Source organism: Mus caroli, chromosome 4 (assembly GCF_900094665.2).
Source record: "Mus caroli chromosome 4, CAROLI_EIJ_v1.1, whole genome shotgun sequence".
Classification (NCBI taxonomy): Eukaryota; Metazoa; Chordata; class Mammalia; order Rodentia; family Muridae; genus Mus; species Mus caroli.
The window spans coordinates 108,275,370-108,290,783 of NC_034573.1; the positions used below are offsets into that span (position 1 = coordinate 108,275,370).

At 52.5% G+C, this 15,414-nt stretch overlaps 1 protein-coding gene across 1 annotated transcript in view; it reads left to right on the forward strand.

The window, feature by feature from the left end:
* Positions 1 to 4,967: 4,967 nt before the first annotated feature.
* The window catches only part of Slc6a9 (solute carrier family 6 member 9), a 34,980-nt gene continuing 24,533 nt past the window's right edge, over positions 4,968 to 15,414 (forward strand). Inside the window, exons 1-3 of the mRNA XM_021160187.2 lie at positions 4,968 to 5,020; positions 5,170 to 5,350; positions 12,887 to 13,003. Coding sequence (XP_021015846.1) covers positions 12,974 to 13,003 — 30 coding nt within the window. The 5' untranslated portion in view covers positions 4,968 to 5,020; positions 5,170 to 5,350; positions 12,887 to 12,973. The remainder of the gene's footprint in view (positions 5,021 to 5,169; positions 5,351 to 12,886; positions 13,004 to 15,414) is intronic.

Below are 15,414 nucleotides of genomic sequence, written 5' to 3' on the forward strand. Positions count from 1 at the left end.
AGAACTTCCTGACCCTGCTGTCTTTCCTGGTACAGAGCCAGCCCCAGCTGGCCTTTCCCCTCTTCCAGCCGGCTCCACACCTGCTCCCCAGGGCCAGGCCCTGGTAAGAGGCTTATCAGACATGTGTCTGGGACAGATAAGACACACACCCCCTGTACCCTACATGTCTTATCCAGCCCTGCCTTCTCAGCTGCTTGGCCTTGTAGGAAGGCTTGCCGGCAGAAGGAACCCCACCCACCTAGGCAACAGGCCACCCTGTCCCCAGCCCTCCCTCGAGGGCTCTCTTCCCAGCAACCTCATTCCCTGTGATGTCATCACTTGGGGGAAAGCTTGGTCCATCATTCATGTCCAAGAGAAGCTGGGAAAGTGGGATCAGAAAGAAGTGCTCCCCAGGCACCAGGTCAGCAGCTGGATTGGGAGCAGGGGGCGGTGTCACAGGATCCTCCCCCAGGGTAGAGCTATTTTGGTGTTGGCTGCTTCACACATAGCCATTCCTCTTCCTGTCCTCCCCATCCATAGAGGCTCTGGGTTCATTGGGAACAGCAACAGTGGGAAGAATTTATCCCACCATAGGGAAGCACTGGGTATCCAACCTCAGGTCTGGAGCCAGCCCTGCCCTCCTCAGGGAGACTCAATATTTGGGAATCCCAGGGACCTTCCATCCCATTCCTTGGAACAGCACTGCGGAGGGAGGGATCATTGGAATGGCCAGTATGATGAACGTAGCACCATAGCATAGACTGCTGGTGACACACATTGACATGTGGATACCGCTCCTGGTGACATAACAGCACGGTATCTATGGCATGCCCATGGGCTCAGTATCACTGCCATGTCCTTGGCTACACGTGGACCCCAGACGGCCTCGTATTGGACTATACACCAACACTCCAACCAGGACACACATCAAGAGCCCCATGTGCGGGGGAGACCCCTCTTTCTCGGAGCCACGTTCTCAGAGAGTGACATAATTCTCAGCACTCGATGGACGCTCAGAAATATTTGGTTAAGTGCTCGCTAAATTTTACAGGTCCTGAGGAAAAGCCATTCTAACTGCGGCCCCTTCTCCAGGCCTAGGTGGGAGCATGGGGGTTGGGTGGGGGACATCTCTCACGGCTACCTCCAGCCCACTTCAATCATGGCTACTCCTCGGCTTACACCAGTCACAGAGAGCCACCTCTCCTCTTCTCTGGTGACCTATGCCAATGGTGTTCTGCAAGTTGGATGCCAGGAATGTTTGGACGTCATATACTTGTTCAGTATCATGAGTACAGATTTTTGAGTCCTCCACAGTGCTGGGAGTGCTGGCTTCCTTGGCATTGTAAGGCTCTGTTAAAGGCATTTAAGAATCCAGGCATTGACTGCTCTGGAGACTTGGAAGGCTACCTGGACAGGGCCAAGGTTGATGCTTCCTGTCTGCCTGATGTCATTTTTGGCCACTGAGGTCCTGCCTGGATTGACTTAAGCTGTCACGAGCGAGGGTGACATAAGATGACCCAAGAGGCACGTGGAGCCCCAGTGGAACTCATGGATTTAAACAGCTGTTCCACACTGGGTCACGGCAGGGAAGGAGTTGTGTAATGATGGTTGGGTTTCAAGTTCAAGAGAGGATGATTCTGAGAGGAAAGCCAAGACAGAATCCTCCTGACAATGCTTCCTAGCCCCCTAGGCTGGGACTGTAAGGAGGTAGGGACCACTAATCAAGCCATGCACAAATTTAAAGTACAGAACACCACCGATTTCTCAGTAGTGTGCTCTGCACACCTCTATCAAGGTGCCTCTAAAAGTGGCTCGAGGCTGCTAGCCCTCTTCTATACCTATTTGGGCTCTGGTTAAGTCCTCTGATACATACGATTTAATCCTGCTGGCTTGTTGGTGACAACAGACAGGCACCCGGCCAGCATTGGGGGATCTGCTGCTGGGCCCAGCCCTCCCAGGAAATAACTCTGTAACTCCAGGTTCCTGAGACACGCCTCAGCAAGCAGCGGGTGCGGTCCAGTACTGCCTGCCCACTTACTGTCCTGTCCTCAGGTAGCAGGCCTCTGATCTGGGCCCATCTTTCCTCCTGTCTATCAGACCTGACCACCGTCCTCTCCCACTGGCTGGCCATGTCTTTTCTTCCTGTGGGCCAGCTGCCCAGGGCGGGGACCTCCCCATGGAGCATGAAGGCCATCCCAGCTCTGACCTGGGCTAGGCCCAGACCTGTCTCCCCTGAGACTTCATTCTGATTGGGAAAAAACAGACACTCTAGTTCCCGTCTCCCAGAGGCAGCTTTTTACCGTGGAGTGTCTCCTTCAAGCCTTTCCTTAGGACCTACTGCGAGCGACTGTGTGGTTGTCTGAAGCTTGTACTAATCAGATGGATAACATACACACATCTTTTTTGCTTTGTCACTGTTAACTAGCAAAAAAACCTCATAGTCAGCATGCCCAATTTCTCCAAATGCCCCTCAAGATAAAAATCTTTTTCCTCAGCCGTGCGGTGGTGGCGAATGCTTTTAATCCCAGCACTTGGGAGGCAGAGGCACGTGGATTTGTGAGTTTGAGGTCAGCCTGGTCTACAGAGTGAGTTCCAGGACAGCCAGGGCTACACAGAGAAACCCTGTCTTGAAAAACAAACAAACAAAAAAAGAAAATCTTTTTCTTCAAACCCTGAACTTAAGCACTAGATTGCTTCTCAAATCCCAAACTTTCTGGTAATACCAATTCTGCATGCCTCCTTCTCCTCCTCAAACCTCCCTAGGCCTCAGCCCTGGGCAGACGTGTACCCTGGTATCCCTAAATCAGCTCTCCTTCAAATGGGTTCCTTAGAGTGGATAAGGGACCTACTTTTCACTAGGCCATTAATAAGAGATCGGTAGAAGAGAGGACTGCCAGAGGTTCAAAGCTGGCCAAGAGTACATAGCGAATTTTGTGCCATCCAGAGCTGCATACATGGTGGTCACTGTCTTAAAAACCAAACCAAACCAAACCAAACCAAATCAAATCAAACCATCCCAAAATAAACAAAAACCAACGAAACAACCCCCTCCACACAGAAAGCTCAGCATACAAGCTGTTAACCTCAGTACTGTGGAAACAGAAGCAGGTAGATCACTGAGTTGGAGGTCAGCCTAGTCTATACAGTGAGAACAATGTCAGCCAAAACTACATAGTGAGATGCTGATTCCAGGGGGGAAAAAAAGAAAAGAAAAGAAAAGAAAAGAATTCAGGGAGCAGAGAAGGGCTGTGTGTGAGGGGGCACCAGCAGGAGGGGCTGAAATCTGGATGTAAAGAGAATAAAGAAAGAAAAAGAAAAAAATTCAAAATAAAGTTTTAAACATTTTCTTAGAACCATCTTAATGCCTTTTAGGTCCACCGCATCCCTATAAGGTAGATGGAAGCCTCTCCCTCAGCCCCAACCTTCCCTTTACCTGGCGGCTTCTCCCAACAGCCTCCTGTCCATCTGTCTTGGGAAGGAGCCATTTTGGATAATCTAAAGAGGAGGCAGGCTATGAGAGACCATAAACAACTTGTAGAGGAACCCAAGTCCTGGTAGGGAAGATGAGAAGTGTTTAGATACTATCTGCGCAGATCCAGGACTTGAGCACACACACAACTACACAGCCTGCTGCAGGACCCACAGTTAACACTCCCAGAAGCTTCCACATAAGCAAACTCAAAGGCCACAGGTGCGGGGCGCGGGGGCGCACGCCTTTAATCCCAGCACTCGGGAGGCAGAGGCAGGCGGATTTCTGAGGTCAGCCTGGTCTACAAAGTTAGTTCCAGGACAGCCACCAGGACTATACAGAGAAACCCTGTCTTGAAACACCCCCCCCCAAAAAAAAAAAGTCCACAGGCACAACAGATTGCTTAGGTAGATCTGTGTGTGTGTCCCCTCCCTACTCTATACAAAACTCTGGTAATCAGTTCGTGGGAGACTATAAACCCCAAGCAGGCTTATAACTGCTGTGTTCACGGGCAAACTCAAAGGGACATAAGTGCCTTCCTAGATCTGATCAAATCTCGAGAATGAACAGATTGTGAGTTCCATGACAGCAGAGAGCAGTGTATAAGAAGGTAGTTCTGGGAAAAGGTAGTTCTGGGAAAGGGCTGTGGTTGAGCCGTGGGGTAGAGAGAGGCCGAACTGAAGGGAGTGTGCTGGCTGCTGTCTTTTTCAGTGATTATAAATTAATAAGGTGGCTTCTCACACCAGTTGATCTTGTGCGCGGCTTTGACATGGATGCGCCTGCTCTTTGGAGACTGGATGTCAATAAACAAGCAAGTTTCCTGGCCGGAAAATGGTGAGAACTTGGGGCACAGAGTGGAATCCGGAGCCTGCCTCTCCAGACCAGGCAGGGCCTTTTGCAGAGCACCTGCGAAGCAACAGCAGTCCTCTGGCAGTATTGTCTGGTTTGATAGAGGGGTGGCAGCTTGCTCAAGGTAAGCAAATGTGGCAGCCTGTTTCAGATGCTAGGCACCACTGCCAATCTGGAGCAATGCACTTCACGTGGGTATGCATTAGCTCATTCTCTCCATTTTGCAGAGGAGGAAACTGAGGCTCAACAAAGCAGCTTTTGGCAGAGACTGCAATCCAGGCACCTGAAGTAGGCAGGCTCTGTGGTACAACTAACCAGGTAGGACTGATCATATCAGTGGTGGAGAATTCGGGGAGAAAGGGCTCCCCAACCTTGCAATTCCAAGGAGTGGGCCCCAGGCTTTACTCAGCTGTGCCCACAGTCTCTAGCGGCGCTACTGCAAAGGGAACGGAATTTGCTCTTGACTTCTCTCTAGGGGGAACGCAGGCGCAGAAGGCCAGGGGCCTGGCGGGCTAACTGCAGCCCCAGCCCCCCAAAGCGCCCCAGGCCTTTTGGCTTCGTTCCAAGCCTAGCCCGAAGGGGAGGACATCTGCTTCCTCCAAGTGTCCCAACTGAAGGGCAGAGAGGCAAAGGAAAAGGGGACTCCTTTGCCGAGCCCCACTCCCAGGGGTTCGTGAGGATCAATCATCAGAAAACTAGAGCCACTTGTAATCTTATTCCCTGGTAGGAGGAGCCTGAGTAGTCGGCACGCGGGAGGGAGGAGATGGGACCAGGGCGGGGGAGGGCGGCCAGGGGAGCCGCTCAGGGAGGGGAGGGACTTGGCTAGGTTTCTCAAGCCTTCTTCACTCTCCAAACTTTCACCAAACTCTTAGCCCCCGCCTCCCCGAAACCAAAACACAACAAGCTCTGGAGGAGCGGCAGGCAACGCGGCGGGGCGGGAGGACTGGCGGCTGCAGAGAGCCTCGGGAGGCTGATGCAACTTTCCCTTTAAGAAAGCCACCTGGGCGCACCGCGGTGCGGACCCAGCACGCCTGGGCCGGGGGCAGCAGTATGGTAAGAGAGCTGGGGGAAGGGGACTTTGCGGCCCGAGCCTAGGTCTGTCAAGCCGTCGTTCTGGGCGTTTCTGTGACTCTGGGAGGCTGAGCCCCAGGATGTGTTTGGATGTGTGTGTGGTGCGTGGATGAGATAGCGTTTGCTTGCGGGCATCTGTGGCTAAGAGTGTGAGTGCTCGCACCGGGATGTCTGTCTCGCCGCGAAGGTCTGGGTAGGTGCGTGAGTCTGTGTGTCATCGTTGTCACCAAGGAACTAAAGCAGACGGGAGGGAGGGTGATTTCGGAATGGAGGGGGTGCGCTGCGTGCCGACGCCGGCTCGGTCGGAGGCGGCTGGTACGGGGCTGTGCGCGCAGCGCCGGAACCGAAGAGCGTCTTCGGTCTTTCTGGGGCGCCAGTGGGTCTGCCGCGGCCGGGAGCCGGCAGCGGGGTCTGTGCTCCGCGTGCAGCCTCTCGCCCCACCTCCTCTCCCAGCCGAGCTGGCTACCTATCTGGGCGCCGCAGCCGGCGGCCTTCCTAATCTGCCCGCCCACTCGCCCGCCGGGTGCCGGTTCCCGCGCGCCCGCGGTTCCTGGGAAGCAGCGAGGAAGAACCCCAGCGTCCTCCGGTTCTCTTTTGTCCGCGGCTCGCGTGGCTGCAGCTTTGAGAAGGGATTGCGGGGCGGAGAGTGGTTTGGGGGGACTGCTACTCTGGGGGGGGGGGAAATCCACGCCCTGCCACTCGAGCCTTCACTCTAGCCTTCCTTCTGGGCATGCTTGCAGCGAGTGCGGCCGGCCACAGGTGAGGCCTGGTTTCCCGCAGCTCCAGGGCGCCTGCCCCCAGCCTGTACCCCGCAGCAGGCAGCCACACACGGGCCGGAGCTGAGGCCAGCGAGCCGGGAGGGGGCTTGCCCGCAGACCCGGGAGGGGCCGAGGACGGGCGGGGGCGGGGCAAGGGGGCGGGGACCTCGGCACCCCGGTACTTTTCCACCGCGGGGGGCGGGGCGGCATCCTCCACGCCAGCTGAGAGGCGCACACGTGGTGGCTGATGTAACGCCCGCCCCCCAACACACCTTGCACACTGATTAAAGCGAACCGGTCTCGTTTCGAGGAAGTGGGCACTCCGGGCGGTGCCATGACTCCAAAAGTGACCGCGCCCCACACTGCCAGCCCGTCCCGGGCCTTCTAGTCCCGGCCCGGCAGCTACTTAAAGGGGCCGCACCCCCTCTCGGGTCTGTTTTCCTTAGGCCACGCCCCTCGCCAGTCACTCTTAAAGGAGCGGCGTACCCACCTAGCACTCTTGACAGCTCCCTCACAAAGCCTGTTCAATTTTTTTTTCTTGTTTTTTGCTTTTGTATTTTGAGACAGAGTTTCTCTGCGTAGCCCTGGCTATCCTGAAACTTGCTCTATACATCAGGCTGGCCTTGAATTCAGAGATCTGCCTGCCTCTGCTTCCCAAGAGCTGGGACTAAAGATGTGTGCCACCACTGACTGGTTCCTGTTCTATTTCTTAATTGAAGCAAGTCTGAGGCTATGACTGTTAGAAATATAAGGGATAGAGGGCAAGGAATGGGCAAAAAGAACACCTAAGATAGAGACATCTCCAGAGTGAGAGGCAAAAGGTTAGAGAGTAGGCGATAGGATTGGTTAGGGACTAGCGGAGAACATTGAGCATGCCCAAGTGTTTCAAAGACTTCAGAGAAAACGCTCCCTTCCTCCTTATGTTCAGCGGGACTACAGTAGTATAGTTCTCAGGATAGAGATGAACCACACCTCTGCCCTGGCAGACCTCGTGTGGACAGAAGCCAGCATCTTGCTTTTATTGCATTCTTGAAGGGTACCATGGAAGGGTCGACTGCAGAAGGAGGAGGAAGGCTTCATGAAGATAATGGCATGGGGTCTGGTTTTGATATTGGTAGGCAATATATTGACCAGTGAAAACTGGGGACCAGAGACCCTTACAGAGGGAACTATTGCCCGAGCAAAGGTGGGGAGGCAGGAAGCCTCTGAGATTGCAGCAAGTAGTTGGCTTGGTGCCCCAGACAGGAGACTTTATGCATACAACACTGTCCTAACAGTGAATAGGGACAGTGTTTCCTCCCTCCAAATTGTGAAGTACTGGAGACCTGTTGCCTCCAGTTACTAATGAGGGCTTAGTTCATATAGACCCCTAAAATTGGTTTACCTAGGGGCTGGAAAGATTGCTCAGTGGTTAGGGAATCATAAGGGGCTGGCTGGTCTTCCAGACGGCCAGGGCCTGTAGTTCCTGGCAGCAGTGTCAGGAGGCTCACAATTGCTTGTAACTTCAGCTTCAGGGAATGTGATATCCTCTGTTGGCACTCTCCCAACCTCGATTCCACCCCTGTATTATGCATTCACACACATACATATAAATAAAAATTTAAAAACTGGGTGGTGGTGGCACTCAGGACTTTAATCCCAGTACTTGGGAAGCAGAGGCAAGCAGATCTCCTCGGTTTAAGCCAGAGTGGTCTGCAGAGCTAACTCTCAAACAGTCAAGGCTACACAAAGAAACCCTGTCTCGAAAAAGAATTAAAAGTTTAAAAAAATAAAAACCAAAAAAAAAAAAAAAAAAACTTAAAAAAGAATCTGCCTGCATACTGCCCTTGCAGGGGACACACAGGTTCCCAGCAACCATGTTGTGGGGCTCATAACCACCTGTAACTCCAGCTCTAGCAGATCTGCTCCCTTTCCCTGTACACACATAATTAAGAATACAGATAAATATATGTTTATAAGTTGGTCCACCTGGCTGCTTCCTGCTCACCAAGAAATCAGGAGCTTCACCGTGGGCACCTTCATGAGGGAGCCAGAAGACCAGTTCTACACTCCGTACTCCAGCCTTTGGAACCACAACCAAAGCAATGCCTTCCCTCTTTGGAGATGTGTGTGTGTGTGGGTAATTTGACAATCCCATTTTGTGACCCTCCTCCCAGCATCGGTCTTGGGGGCTCACACTCAGCCCAAAGCCTGTCTGTCCACATCAGACCTCCTCTCCTATCTTTAAACCTGCAGCATCTTATCCCTGGGGCTGCTACCAGCTTCCTCTCATTGCACCAACAGTAGGCAGAGACCCTTCGTTTTCTCTCACCACCCGCAGGAAGTCACTTCATCACCGAGTTCCATCTCATTACTGTCTCAATCTCTCTTATCGTGTCCCCTTTCCTTTTGCCGTCATCAACCCCCTTCCTCTCTGTCAGAGCTCATCCCGGGGTCCTCATTGATGGTTTTCTTCCACAACTGCTTCAGTGTTTCCCTGCCATTTTATCTACACGGATGCATATTCCCTTTCTGATATTTAACTGTGTGTGTGTGTGTGTGTGTGTGTGTGTGTGTGTGTGTATGTGTGTGCGTGCGTGTGTGCGCGCGTGCGCAGGGCCCACGAAGAAGGCATCAGATCACCAGATCCCTGGAACTGGAGTTACAAATGGTTGAGAGCCACCTGTAAGTGAGAAGCAAACTCCAATCCTTTGACGGACTAGCCAGTGCTCTTAACCACTGACCCATCTCTCTCTCCTCCCCCTCCCATATGGGTTTTTTTTTTTTTTTGGTTGGTTTGATTTGTTTTGTTTTATTTTGTTTGTGAGACAGGGTTTCTCAGTGTAACCCTGGGTGTCCTGGAACTCACGCTGTAGGCCAGGCTGACCTCGAACTCAAAGATCCACATCTACCTGTCTCTAAGTGCTGGGATTAAAGGCATGCACCACCACACCTGGCTGTTCCCTTTTTTGTTTGTTTGTTTGTTTCGAGACAGGGTCTTTCTATGTTGCCCAAGCTAGTCTCATACTTGTGGGCGCAGAGGACCCTACCTTCTTAGCTTCTTGAGTATCTGAGACTATAGACAAGCACTACCACACCCAAGGAACTGTGCTTTCAGAATGCCCCTTCCAGCAATCCACTCTCCTCCCAGCTGTTCTGCCTGAAAGCCTTTAATAGCCACCGGTGGCGGCGTCAGGACTAAGATGGACATCCAGACCCAGAAGGTTCTTGTTCTGCTTGTCTGTTTTGCCTTCCTCTTGGGCTACCAGAACTTTGCCAGTTTCATTTTCTGCAGTCACCTCTGCCCTCTCTGCTTCCTGCCCACTGCCAGTTGTCCTTTTGCCCAGAGAAGCCTCACCTGCTATGGAGTTCACACAGAGAGTCCCTCCAACAAACTGTTTATCCACACGGGGATTACTTAGCTTGACTCCCTGCTGTCTTTCCTGGAATGCAGGAAGGTAGAGACACCTTTGTGTCCTTGGTGCCTAGCACAGGTCTGCCCAGAGCAGACCTGCAGTTACCATATGTGAACAAATGAATGTAGCTGTAGGGAGCCTTAGAATGCCCACCTCTGCCCCAGCTAAGCAGCTCAGGCTATGCAAAACCCTAGAAGGGGACTGAAACTTCAGGGTTTGAAGAAGATGAATGGTTGGAAAGGGAGGAAAATATGGAGAACTTGTAATAGACACAGAAACTAGGCAGAGACAACTCTACACTCCCCGCCCCAGTTTTAAGGGAATTCTCAGCTACATTCTCCAGACTGAGAAAAGTCAGAGTCAAAGAGGTCAGAAAACGCCATACCTAGTGAGTACCTGAGGCCAAAATCCAGCCCAGACCTATCAAATCGCAGACCTGCCGTCTTCATTATACTCTGCAGTGACTATGACCTGCTGCTGCTGGTCGGTGTTATGCCATGTCTGGGTTGGAACAGGTCTGGGATCGGAGTGTTCCAGCTCTTCAGCACCTGGTGAGATATGCCTGGTGTAATGTAGGCATTTGATGGGTGCGTCCCCTCCCCCCTGCCCCCCACTGCTATGGCTCCAACCCAGGGCCCCAAGCACAGCCTCTGACCTCTAGTTCTCCACTGATGCCTTCTGAACATCCAGATGTGCAGATGGATGGGGCCATTCCCTGGAAATGGTAAAGGCAGGAGAAGCAGCAAGGCCTCATACCCTCTCATCCTTCTGGTGCAGATGAGGTCATCTCTCTGATCCCTGCTGGTGCACAAGCCACCCGAGGGCAGGGACTGCCTGGGTGTGATCCACAGTGTCTGGTGTAACTTTGCTCAAGCCTTCCAGGCTAGGTGTTGGCCTCTCTGGGTCTCTTCAACTCTAAACCTCAAGAGAAGTGCCAGAGTAGCCCCGGGAGACAACTGTGGATGCAGACCGACCGAGACCATTCTCCGTTTACGGGGATGCCCAGAGGACTTGACTTCCAGCCCAGGAGATGGCCCATAACAATATTGCCCACCACAGCTGCTATCGTCTTTGTCATTATTGGTCCTTGGCAGAAAAAGAGGCAGCAGCATTGGGAAAGTCAGGTCGACTTGGCAAAGGGTTGACTGATTGAGCAGGACAAAGGCATGATTGCCTTTTGAGGGGTACAGCCCTCTTGTGACTGTCACCAAAAGACCAAAGCCAGGAGCATTGACTTCTTTAAGTGAACACCTTTGAGAGAGAGTCCAGCCCTAGGCACTGGCTGCCTACTTATCCCTTATCCCTGCCCAGAGAAGAGGAACTCAAGCCAGGACAAAGAAGCTCATGAGTCAAGAGCTGATTTGTATAAGTAAACAGTGGCCTACCTTTCCTCTGGACTTCTATGACTTCCTGTGGGTGAGAGGTGGCCCTTAACAGGTGGCTATTGGTAAGCAAGTGACCGGGCTCTTTAAGTCTTCCTAAGGTTGATCCCTTTCGAGACCTAGTCTGTCCACACTTGGCATTGATGGTGTGAGCTTCGCCATGTGTCTCGCTCTTCCCATCCTCCCTTCCTCCTCTCCAGCTCACTTGTTCACCGCATGGCTCTTAGATGCTTCCTATACAATCCCAGGTTGGCAAGACCCTCACTCCAAGACCTCTGGACTCACCAGGTCCCCTTCAGTTTAGCTCAGCCCGTCCTTGCTAGCTGACCACTGTGCCAGGACCTAGGCCCAGAAGAATAAAGGAAACTCAGTTCTAAGCCCTCAGGTAACCACTGACTCAGGGCTGATAGGCTTCTGACCAAATGTATGTAACATGAGATGATAAGGACCTAGTAAAGATTTGTACAAACCAGAAAGGAAGAAGACGCATGCTCGGTCTGCTGGAGAAGTGTGTCGGGAGGGCCACGGAGAGGAGCCGGCATTCAGGCCCAGCAGTAAAGGACTTGTAAAGTTTCACTTGCAAAGTACCATTGGAGGGACCGTGTTGTAAAAGCAGGAGGTGTGACTACATCTGGTGTGTCCTGTATGACTAGTGACACTGCCAAAAGTCCAGCCACCCTGGAGCCCAAGCTGAGTGACACTAGGGTTGGAGGCGGGCATCGGGCTTGCCTGACTGGGGAGGGAGTGCCACTGATCCAAGCTGAATGCCCCCCCCCTCTTCCTGGGGAAAGGTTGCAACCACTCACACAGATGATGAAGGACTTGGACCCCATCCCAGTCCTCTGTTCATTTTTTTTTATCTTTTATAGGATTGGGCATCTGGAGAGTCAAAAATAGACCTTTGCCCATTGGGACAGAAAGCCTGGAGAATAAGGGATCTGGGGGGTGGGGGAGCTGAGAAGGCAACGAGGAAAGGGCTGAACCCCAGGGTCATTCAGAAGGGAGTTGTATCAGGAATGGCCTGGCAGACAGAGGGAATGGGTACTGAGAGAGGGATGTTAGGTTCTTCTAGCTGGTGGTGTGGGCTCTGTATCAGAGTCCAACTCTGTTCAGACCACAATGTCTGCAGAGGCCTTGTCTCACGGAGACCCACAGGCTTATGCTGGGATACTGTGAATCCCTAGCTAACAGGCATCCTGGGGCCAGCTTACCTGGGACATCCACTCTGGATATTGGTGCTGTATCATACTCCAGCCCCCATTGCCTGCCTCCTGCCTGGGAATGGCTTGGGTTGTGAAACCATCCCATCCTCAGAAAGGTGTAAGAAGAGACTCCCACTTCTGCCATGCAGCTCTCTTCAGAGACCCTGCCATTCTGCCTGTCTCTGATGCTGGGACCTGAATTATCATCAGAGGCTCTGCCCCATGCCTTTCTGTGTGTCTGCCTGTGGCATTAGTAACTTTTCTATTGTCTATTTCTGTTTTGTCCCCTCCAAGGGCTTCTCTATGTAGCCATGGCAGTCCTGGAACTCACTCTGTAGACCAGGCTGACCTCGAACTCACAGAGATCCGCCTGCCTCTGCCTCCAGGGTGCTGGGGTTAAAGGTGTGCGCCACCACGCCCAGCTTAGTAATTTTTCTTTTTTTTTTTAATAAAATTTATTTATTATTATAAAGTACATTGTAGCTGTCTTCAGGAGCGCCGGAAGAGGGCATCAGATCTTATTATAGGTGTTGTGAGCCACCATGTGGTTGCTGGGATTTGAACTCAGGACCTTTGGAAGATCAGTCACTGCTCTTACACACTGAGCCATCTCACCAGCCCAGTAATTTTTCTAATAAACTTCTTAGTCGTGGTAATCCCTCTCAGACCTACTTATCTCCTCCCCCTAAAACAAAACAGAACCTCTTACATAGTACTTGTTCTGGAGAGCCCAGAGGGCCTGCCTGGTCAAGGACCTTACCTTACTCTGTTTTCTCCACAGCTCTTGAGGCCTGTTGTCTGAAAGGCACTGAACGCAAGAGTCTGCAAGTGTGGTCCAGGTCTCCAGATCCCCCAACCCACTGCCACCATGGTAGGAAAAGGTGCCAAAGGGATGTTGGTGAGTACAGGGTCCAGACTTTAGGGAGGAGGGGCTACTATAAACACTGCCTGGGAGACCTCCTACCAACTATTTGCCTTGACATGGGGGCCTAAGAGATTCTACAGGGCCAGGATTGGCACTACCAGGGCTCCCAAGTGCCAGGGCTGCCCCAAGCCCGGGCAAGCAGCCCCTTACTCAGCAGGTTAGATAGCACTGGGCTCCAAGCCTGCAACTAGGCAGGTTCTACCACAGACCCAGCAAAGGCCTGCCAAGGAGCTGAGGCCTTTTATCCCATCCTGATCATAAGAGGTACTCTCAAGTGGACACAGGCTGTCCTGCTAAAAGGACAGTAGAACACTCGTGATTGTGCTCCATGCCCACCCAAGGCTGGGCATGCTCAGACCCTGTTCAGTTTCCCCCCACTTGTCTGCGGCCTTCACACTGCAGGAACTAACAGATGCCTTCCAAGGTTTCTCAGGTAATTCCATTCCTCTACGTCTCCTGCCACAGCCCTTCCTTTGCTCTTAACCTTGGAGCTCAAAAGAGGGTTAAGTCCCTCCACACCCCCACTTTTTGAGATAGAGTCTCGCTGTACAGCTCCGGTGTCCTAGACTCCCTGTGTGGATGAGAGCTGTCTGCTTCTGCCTCCCAAAGGCTAGGAGTAAAGAGAGGTTCTGATTCTTTCTCCAGCCCTGTTCAGAACCTCACTAGTCTCTGTCTCAGTCCCTCACGGCTGCTCTGAACTGAACCCCTGAACAGATAAAGATGCACAGCTGTGTTTGGCCCTGGGTCGAGTTCTGGAGGAAGAAGTGAGAGTCCCTGGTAGATGGGCCAAGTGGGACGGGGTGCAGGAGCTAGAAGAAAGTTGCAGATCCTGTTCTCGAATGCTAGGTTGTATGTTTCCCCCTTTGGATCTTATTTCAAGGAGAAGCCAAAATGGGCAATTATTGAGGTGGAAGCCAGTGACAGCCCCCCCCCCCTTAGCAGCCCCCACCCTATCTGTGCCTTCTACTGACTTCTATATTCAGTTAAAGGCTGCTTGGCTTGAGGTCTCTACTGAGCCCTCTCCAAATGAGTTCTGTCTCTCACCAAAGATTTCTGTGATTCGAGAGCTCTGGTCTGGGGAAACAGATTGAGAGAGGTTCAAATCCTTTCTCTAGCTCTGTTCAAAGCCTTTAGCTACCAGCCCTTGACCCAGCCCCTCAAGTCTGCTCTAAAGTGACCCAGCCCACCCCCTGTTGGAAGTGTACCTGGGCCAGTCTGAAATTAGGATCTCAGGACATACACAGATGGGGAACCACCCCACCTGCACACTCGGTAGCGTGGATTCTGTCTTAAGACCCAAAGAGGATCCGACCTTTTCCTCTGAGAAGTCTTAGATTGTTGTAGGCCCAAGTGAGAGGGTATGGCTCTGCCTCCTCCTTCCATGGAGATTCTGAGCCAAGTGAAACCCTCTGAACATGAACATTCCATGGCTGCACTTTTTTTCTCCGGCATGACCCTGGAAAGGCTAGACAGACAGGAGAAATGGGGGTAGGAGTTAGGGTGCGTGGGCAGGACAGAGAAGCATGAATCATGAGGTCCTACAATCCCTGCCCTGGATGAGCTTCCGGGGACCCTGTCCTCTGCTGGCTAGCCGGGCCAGTCTGTCTGTGGGAGGGAATGCTGCCTTGGGACTACCATTCCCAGCACTAGGATAGCCTAAAGATAGCTGAGGCTTGCTTTCTTCAGGGCCCTCTGCCCTTTGGCTTCTGCCCATTGCTGCCTTTGAGGCTCATAGCATCTGTCCCATGGGCACCCCCTGTAGATGCATTTATTCCTGCCTCCGTTCAGATCTGCTCATGACCTTGGGCTACTCTATTCTTGGGTCTGTTTGGAACAGATGCTGCCTCGTTCGTTCGGTGTTTGTCTCTAGGATACAGCCTCAGAGGTATACTGGGCAGCCATCCCTGCCAATCCCCATTCTTCTCTCTAACCCGAGAGCTAAGTTAGTACCTCTTGGTGTTTTCCTAAGGCCAAGGGGATGTGCAGAGGGAGTTCCTTCCCAATAGGCTGTTTCTTGGGATGCCAGGGGAGGTCGAAGGAGGGTGTCGAGGGATGTGCACGTAAGCTGATGGCCCTCGGATCTTTCTGGTTCTCTCTGGAAGTCTCATTCTGCTTGTGCCCTGTTTTGTAGAGAGTTGACAGCCAACATCCTACTGTGGAGCCCTTGTTTCTCTTATCCTTTGCCCCAAGTCTGAGTGTGAGGAGGTGAACCTCTCAGGGCTCTTCTGTGATATCCCTGGTACTTCTGCCTGGCCTCTGGAGCAGGTGTCCCAAGAAGAAGCAAGTCACTTGCCAACACGTGCCCGGGTCCACATGACTGTTGCACGTGTCCCTCCCCCCACTTTCAGCCCAGATGGTCTCTGCCAGGCCAGCTCAGCTGCCTT